This window comes from Delphinus delphis, chromosome 8 (assembly GCF_949987515.2).
Source record: "Delphinus delphis chromosome 8, mDelDel1.2, whole genome shotgun sequence".
Classification (NCBI taxonomy): domain Eukaryota; kingdom Metazoa; phylum Chordata; class Mammalia; order Artiodactyla; family Delphinidae; genus Delphinus; species Delphinus delphis.
The window spans coordinates 97465689-97473680 of NC_082690.1; the positions used below are offsets into that span (position 1 = coordinate 97465689).

The window sequence follows — 7992 nt, forward strand, 5'->3', positions numbered from 1 at the left end:
TGGGTCTTCCAGCACTGACCTGGTCAAAGGGCTTCTCAGGTCCCCAAAATGAAGAAAAGGCACAGAAAACAGCACTAAGAGTCCAAAACCTTCATTCTCTGGAAGCTGTCTCAGCCCTATTCTGGGCCACAGTCAGGAGCTATTCAGCTCACAACCTGCCAGCTGGAGATCCCTGGCAGATCCCAGGAGATCCCAGCCTAGATGAGAGGGATAGTAGTTTCGTGATTCTGTACAACTCACGCCCCCACACCTCCCCCAACTCCCTCCCAAGTACCCACATCCTTCCGACCTGCTCAAGGTGCAGGGGTGACAAAGATGCTGGAAGCATTATGTCTGACTCCAGTTAATGGTGGCTTCAGCTGGACAAAGGAAAACTTCGCTGGCTGGCTCTAGGGTGATCTGGTTCCTTGGTGGCCAGTGTTTGTACCCCCAGTGTTTTGCAGTTTTTCCCACTAAAATAAGCACTGAGAGGCAAGACTGTGTCCTCTGGGCCATTTGCCAAACACTCTGGGTTGGAAGAGAGAGTGAGCAGGGCTTGATGGAGAGGCAAAGTAGATCAAGTGGCAACTCCTTCAGCCTTTTTATCCTAGGTCCTGAGTGAAACTTGAATACTCGTCTACATTTCAGGTCCTTAGAAGGGAGCATGCAGGAGGCAAATCCTGTTTGGAGAAAGCCAGCGTCCAACATAGTACTTGGTTAACGTCAGGCACATGAATGCTGAGTGACAGGTGCCACAGGCCAAGCTGAGCCCCACTTGTTCATCTAGGCTGGGGTGACCAGAGGGAGGCCCAACCCAGGGTCTCCTGTCCACGGGCTGGGGAGCAGCAACAGTCAGGAGCAAGGCCCAGCCCACCTCCCCGAGGAGGCAGAGGGAAGGGGGCTGAGTGGTTGTCAGGCATGGTCCTCCCCGTCTGGAACGTGGCGGTAGCCAGGAGGCTGGGCCTGCATCCGGAAGAGGACGGTGAGGAGCAGCACTATGAGAAGGAAGAGGATGGAGCCACATACAGCCAAGGCCACGATCACCTCTGGGCACGGGGCAGGGAGGGCGAGAGAAAGGTCATGTCAGTGTTCATTCAGCAAATATCTGAGTGCCTACCACATGCCAGGTGCTGTTCTTACAATGGGGATATCACAGAGGGCCAAGACAAAGTCTCCCTTGTAGATTTTACATTCTAGGAGAGGAGATGCCATGACAGGCAAATGATAGACATGATGGATTAGTGGCAAATGCCATAAAGGAAAACAAAGCAGGGTAAGGGGGAAATGATGGAGAGGTAGGTCAGTCAGGGAAGGTGTCACTGAGAAAGTGACCATTTGAACCTGGAGTCACTGAGACATACAAAAGATCTGAGAGAAGAGTGTCCTGAGGCCAGGGGTCAGGGGGTGGGGTGGGTGGACGGGAAGCAAATGCAAAAGGGAATTTGCTTGGCATGTTCTAGGACCAGCAAGAAAGTCAGTATCACTAGAGCAGAATACACAAGCACAGGAGATGAGGGCAGAGGACCAGACCAAGTAGGGCCTGGAGGCCATGGTAAAGAACTTGGGTTTTTTGTTTTTGTTTTGTTTTTTAATTTATTTTTCTTATTTATTTTTGGCTGTGTTGGGTCTTTGTTGCTGCATGTGGGCTTTCTCTAGCTGCAGCGAGCAGGGGCTACTCTTCGTTGTGGTGCGCGGGCTTCTCATTGCAGTGGCTTCTCTTGTTGCGGAGCACGGGCTCTAGGCGCACGGGCTCAGTAGTTGTGGCACGCGGGCTCAGTAGTTGTGGCTCACGGGCTTAGTAGTTGTGGCTCGCGGGCTTTAGAGCGCAGGCTAAGTAGCTGTGGTGCACGGGCTTAGTTGCTCCGCAGCATGTGGGATCTTCCCAGACCAGGGCTCGAACCCGTGTCCCCCGCATTGGCAGGTGGACTCTTAACCACTGTGCCACCAGGGAAGCCCAAGAACTTGGGTTTTATTCCAAATGTAATGGGAAGCCACTGGAAGATTCTGAGAAGAGTAGTGATGTGAACTGATTTATGTTTAAAAAAAATTAACTCTGTTGTGCTGAAACACTGGTAGAGCCAAGAACAGAATCAGAAAGAACGTTAGGAAGCTTTTCAGTACTTCAGGCAAGAGATGATGGCAGACAGGGCTAGGGAGCAAGAGCGTGTACTTCAAAGATTGGGCTGGTAGGATCTGCTAGTGGTCTGGAGGTGGGGTCTGAGGAAGAGGGTATTCAGAATAGCGCTTTGGGTTATGCTACACACCTAGGTGGCTAATGCGCCATTTACTAAGGTGGGGAAGGCTGGAGGAAGAGCAGATTTGGGGGAAGAGCATTTGGATGGATGGATTTTTTTGAGCATTTGGATTTAGACTTCAACTGTGACATGCCTTAGTTGACATCCATGTAGAGACCTCAAGTCAGCAGCTGGATATGTGAACCTGCAGCTCAGAGAAGAGGTCATGAATCTGTGAGTCATAAAAAGACAGAACTTAGCATGGAGATGGTAATATAAGGCTGGGTAAGCTCACCTTGGGAGCAGGCATGGATGGGGAAAGAGCGAGGCTGAGCCCTGGGCCATCCACTGGTTAGTGGGGAGGAGAAGCTAGTAAAGGAAGCTGCCTATGAGTTAGGAGAAGAATCAGAGAAGCCAAGGAAGTGTTTAAGGAAGGAGTGATCGATTCTGTAATGCTGCTGAGAGGTGAGAGAAGCTAAGAATTGGTCACTGGCTTTGGTAAGAGGAGGTCATTGGTCCTTGACAAGAGTGGTTTCCATGGAGTGGCAGGTGACATAAGACTGTCCAGTGTGAGTCTGAGAGAATGGGCACTGAGGTAGTGACACCAGAGTCTAGGCAACCCTTTGAAGGATTACACCCGAAAAGGGGAGAGAGAAAAGGAGTGGCAGCTGGAGAAGGACGTGGGCCAAAGAGGTTTTTTTAGGCTTTGAGATGACACTGATCCAGGAGAGCAGTAACACTGAGCACCGGGGTCCGTGCGGAGGTGAGAAGAGATGGACCCAGAGTGTAAGTGGAAAGGCTGGCTCCAAGTGGTGGCTTGTACCAGCGAGTAAGCTGGAACACCTGGTGGTGGGAGGACAAGACAGTTTTCTCCCAGTTGCTTTTATTTTCTCTTAGTATAAGAAGAGGGGCATTGCCTGAGGGTGAGAAGTACGTCTCAGGGTGGGAAATTAACTGTCTAGGGATAGGATGGGCCTCGCCCCAAACCATGCAGCGTCTGAGCTGGCTAAAGGACTGCCATCCCTGCAACAGGACGGCTGGAAGTGCATCAGCTCTCTCGAGACCTGTGGATATGAATTGTAAGCTGTTCTGGGACACGGCCAGCATGGAGGCAGGCAGCAGCTCACCTGTGTCTGCAGGACTGCTTGCCAGCCGGCACTCCTGCTGCCAATCCTTGGGCACAACAGGCTCTGTGAGGCGAAGGAAGTCCTGCAGCGGGCAGCGGTGAGGGCAGCCAGGCAGGATCAGCGGCCAGGGGGCCTTGTTACTCTCATTCCGAAAGTACATTTCCACTGAGAAATTCCTGAGGGTTGATAGGAGACAAGATGGGAGCTGCCCACAGTCCCCACGTGAGCGCCTCTCCTCAGGGCAGACCCATAGCTCCACTCACCCAGTATCTTCCTGGTACAGTTCAAATATGTGGCAGGACGCATAGGGGGCTTGTTCACCATTGTAGACATCCAACGCCATTTGCAGAGCAACCAGGGTGGTGTCGTGCTGTAATAGAGAAGGGCTCCCCATCAGCACTGCCCCCCACACCCCCAGGCGCTGAAGAGAGGAGAGATCCAGCTCCTACGTGACATCAGCACACTGGGGACCGTGGAAGCTTACCGCAGAGTAGACCAGCAGCTTAGGGAGCTGGGAGGTGGTTGCCATCAGGGTCAGGTTCTTCCGTATCTGAGCCAGCAGGACTCCTGAAGGAGAGAGTCCCCAGTGTCAGTGGCTACAGCCATCACCGTCTTCTGACTAGACCTATCTGAGGTCCTCTCCCCCTCTGCCAGTCCTGGGTCTGATCACCAGCACAGAGAACGCTTTAGATTCAGGGGAACCACGCAAACTCTACAGCAGCCCCTGCTCTCTAATAACTTCCAAATTTACAGAAGGAAGCAAGACAAAACAAGATATCTATATTTCTCACAGGTGCGGAAACCTGCCCATTTATTTATAAAGGAGCTACGAGGCCCTGCCCATGTTTGAAGAATTACTCCAGTTGGGAATAAATATAAACTTAAGATTGCTTCAGAGCACACAGGATGGGGGCTCCAGGCCAGGGGAACTCTGTCATGTGTAGGCTCTGAAAACTTTCTAGATGTTGGAAAGGTCTGGCAGCTGGCACTCCCTTGGGTGCTCAGATGAAGAAACTGACGTGTATTACTCTCAGCGTCCTTTCAGAGTGGCCCCTGGTGGTCCTCTGGAGGTAGGAAGTCATTTGAGGGAAGGGAGGGTCTTCTGACATGGGTGAAACTTAAGGATATGAATGGCAGAAAAGCACAAAAACCTAACTGTGGTCACTCACACAGTGACAAACATGCTAAGTATCTGCAGAACTGGGGAGACTGGATGGCTGACGGGATAACTAGGGGGATCTGGTTCTGAAAGAGCAGAGAACACCTCAGGCAGAGAAGTAAGCATGTAAGAAGCCCCCAGTAGCAGATGTCTAATGCTGTAGGGTTCTGATAGGGGAGTGACATGCTGCTTTTGTCACTCACCCCCCTGCAGCCGGGCCTTCTCTGCCTGCTCGTAGATCCCGAAGAGGAAGCGGAAGCTGAAGTCCTTTAGCCGGCTCAGACGCTGCATGGTTTGGGGCGAGGCCCAGGGCGGCAGGACCAGCCCGTGTGTCTGCTGTGTACGGCAGCGGGCAGGTTAGCTCCCCAGCCTAGGCCAGAGCCTCTCCGGAGAGCAGCTCTCTTCCCACGTGGGACAGTACCTGTGTGTGTGTGTGTGTGAGAGAGGGGAGGGAGAGGAGAGGCAGAGGGACTGGAACCAGGAGACTTAGGCTGCAGGGAACAGGAAAGCAGGCTTGGGAGCGAGAAGTGTGACTCAGCAGAATGGAGTCAGATACCACGAGAGCTCTGGGTGGACAGAAGCAGGAACTGCTGACGACTGATAAACTATTTCCCACTCTGAGGTTCTTTTTCACCCGTGAGGGAAGTTCCCTTGTTTCACAAGAGGTGGCTTGCTTGGACCTCCCCAGTAAGCATGGTGTCCAGGCACTGTGTTCTACTTGGCCTGGTCACCTAGGCCTGTCGAGGTATGAGAGAAGAGTGGTCACACCGGGGACCCTGAGCCGGCTCACCTCACAGAAAAGTGTGTCGTAGACATTCCAGATGGTCTCCAGTGTCAGGTCCGTAAGCCCTGTCTCGTTGGCCACCATATCCAGAAATTGCTATGAAAAATGGATCAGGGGATCAGTCCTGCCCTGGGGGAAAGGACAGTGTGGTGACCTCCACCTCAGCCCCACTCACTGCATTCTGAATACTCTCATTCTGATACTCCGGTGTCCGCCGGGTCTCGTTCTGCAGCTGTTCAAAACGGGGACATGGGCCCAATGGGAACTTCAGCAGCTGCAGACCAAAGCGGGGAAGCAGAGGCAGAGAAGGAGTCGGGGATCAGCAGGCCAACGGCCAGAATTGTCCCTGTCACCACCTCTAGGGAAGAGCTGGCTGGTCTTACCCTGTCCTCGGCAATGGGCACAGTGTGGACGGGGATAGGCTGCCAAGAGATGTTTGGGTTAAAGCGCTGCATCCCGTCGGGAGGGAAGAGTCCAGCCAGGTTGGCCTCAGCACTCATGAGAGTCCGGTCAAAGTCTGTACTTCGCACATAAACCTGCAGAGATGACAACATAAGTCTCATCTGTGGGAGCGGGGTGGGAGAGCTCTGGCCCCTCACTGGGGCTCCAGGGGTGGTTCTGTTCTTGATGGTCACCTAGCAAATTATAAATCAACCATGCATCTGGCCCTCTCCCCTTCTCTGGCCTTCCTCATCCCTCTTCCCAGCCAAGGGCCACTCAGCTGGGGGCGTAGCTGTCCCCCATCTGTGAAGAACTCCTGTGGGAATGGCTCTAGTTCAAAGCCCCTCCCAGTCCAAAGTGCTTAGTCAACAAGGCTCTCAGGTCTGTCTGCTTGCCTGGTTTATTACAACACCTGTTTCCCTATCTAGGCCTGGGTCCTTAAGGGCAGAAACTGCCTTCAATCACACCTCCCTTTATAACTGTCTTAGAGACCAGGAGAGGAAATAAAATAAGGAACAGAGATATTTGCTTGTGAAAAGGGAGGAATAAGCTGTGAGAAAGGGCAAGATCAGGATACGGCTGGCCCTCAAGGAAACAATAACATCTAGGCACAAAGATCAGATCTGTATGGCGCACCATTATGTGCAATGCTAGCATAGTGCCTGCCCCATAACAGGTACTCAGTAAGTGTCTTGGATGGAAAGCCTGAGTTACTTCACAGAGTCAGAAACTACTTTGCTAGATCCTTAAGTCAGCTTGGATGCTTGATCACTTTTGCCTCTCTCCAAGCCAAGCAGGGGCAACTCAGCCTCTAGGGTTTTGTTTTAGACAGCCCTTGGATGTCTTGTCCTGTAGTTGTGCTGTAACTAAAAGTGCATGGAGGGAGGCGTGCCCAGCCTCACCCGTAGTCTCCCTGAGGGCAGAGGGTGAGAACAGCACTTCCCATTTCCCTTGCCTCTAGAACTCCCAGCCTTACCTCTTGCCGGTGGTAAGAGGTGTTGAGGAAGTCATGGTAGCGCTGTCGCAGAGCCTGGCCCAGCTCCCAGTGCTGTAGCATCCCCTCCTGTGGGCAAACCCAAGGGTTAAGAGGCCCACAGGGAAGGGATGGCTCACAATTACCACAGGGCCTAGCCACTATTGCTTTCTAAGTTCCTGGTTGAAAGTAGGAGTGGATTAATCTGATACCAGGAGTCATTTATTAAGTGGCCGACTGTGCATGGCATTATGTATGCCCATTTTAATCTAGGCACAGATGAAAGTAAGATTAAGAAATGTGGTCAAAATGAGCACCCACATGGGAAAAGGCAGTTTGGTGAGGCCCCAAGCTCTGCAGCCTGCTCTAGAGGTCACTCATTCTACAGCTCATCCTGAGAGAGAGCTGGCTTCTGACCCACCTTGGTTAGCTGACCAAATCCCTGGGGCCATTCGTCTTCCTGATAGGGGTCCTTGGGGTATGTCTTCACTGGCGAACGGTCTCCATGTCGGTACAGCTGAGGGAAGAAAATGGTTAGCCTACAGGTCAGAAGGGTCCCCTCGATGTGGACACAGAGCCAAACTCTGCCCCATGTTGAGAAGGAGCCGTCACTTCACTCTGGGAAGCCTTCACTCTACCAACTGCAAAAGACCCCAACTCAGAAGTCAGTAACTTCCTCCAGGTTCCAGAGGTTCTAACTTGGCTAAGCAATGTCACTGGAGACCTTGGGAAAATCAAAAGTACAGGTGGGAAAGGAAAAGAAATAAAAGCAATGCAGATGGTGGGGGAAACTGGAAAAAAAATCACCAAAGGTTTTCTTCGCGAGCCTCTTACCATTCAGCTACATCCCTGTCCCAAGGCAGACTCACCCGACCTATCCTCTAATACTGAACTCCGTACACCCTGCCCCCCCAAATACCCCAGAGCTTCACAAAAACTGCGAACCCTGGCCTCCAACCCCGCAGGCCGGTCGTCTCTTCTTAAACCAGCTCCTCCTCCAATGGACCCCAGACCCCAGCAAAGCCCCGCCCATCCCTCCACCCGCAGGCCGGTGCCCTCCTAGCACTGGCGAGCCCTTGGCGACCCCATCTCATTACCAAGGTAACGAAACGCAGACGCCGGGCCTGGGTAGGTGGCATCACCATCAGGTTAACACCAAGGAAGAGCTGGAGAAGAGCCACCCGGCTCCAGCCGAACTGTCTGCCCGCCATCACCGCTGTAGTCTGTGCAGCAAAGAGGCTGGAACCCGCTGAGTGGCACTTGCAGCAGCCGCCCGGATGCACCCTTAAGGACAC

The 7992-nt window shown here is 52.8% G+C and overlaps 1 protein-coding gene across 4 annotated transcripts; it reads right to left on the bottom strand.

Moving 5' to 3' along the window:
* Positions 1 to 8: 8 nt before the first annotated feature.
* Positions 9 to 7954, bottom strand: ACP2 (acid phosphatase 2, lysosomal). 4 transcript variants are annotated; one of them, XM_060018883.1, is made up of 11 exons: positions 7795 to 7954; positions 7119 to 7214; positions 6701 to 6787; positions 5667 to 5819; positions 5459 to 5557; positions 5290 to 5379; positions 4703 to 4832; positions 3825 to 3907; positions 3604 to 3710; positions 3341 to 3516; positions 9 to 1025 (listed from the first exon to the last, which is right to left on the bottom strand). In XM_060018883.1, exons 1-11 carry the CDS (start codon positions 7906 to 7908, stop codon positions 892 to 894), a joined length of 1269 nt encoding a protein of 422 aa, XP_059874866.1. In that variant the 5' UTR covers positions 7909 to 7954; the 3' UTR covers positions 9 to 891. The 4 variants fall into 4 exon arrangements, with proteins under 4 accessions (XP_059874866.1, XP_059874867.1, XP_059874865.1 ...); XM_060018884.1 differs by lacking the exon at positions 7795 to 7954 and adding an exon at positions 7532 to 7624 and having other exon boundaries at positions 24 to 1025; positions 4703 to 4835; XM_060018882.1 differs by having other exon boundaries at positions 31 to 1025; positions 4703 to 4835; positions 7795 to 7951.
* Between the last annotated feature and the right edge of the window lie 38 nt (positions 7955 to 7992).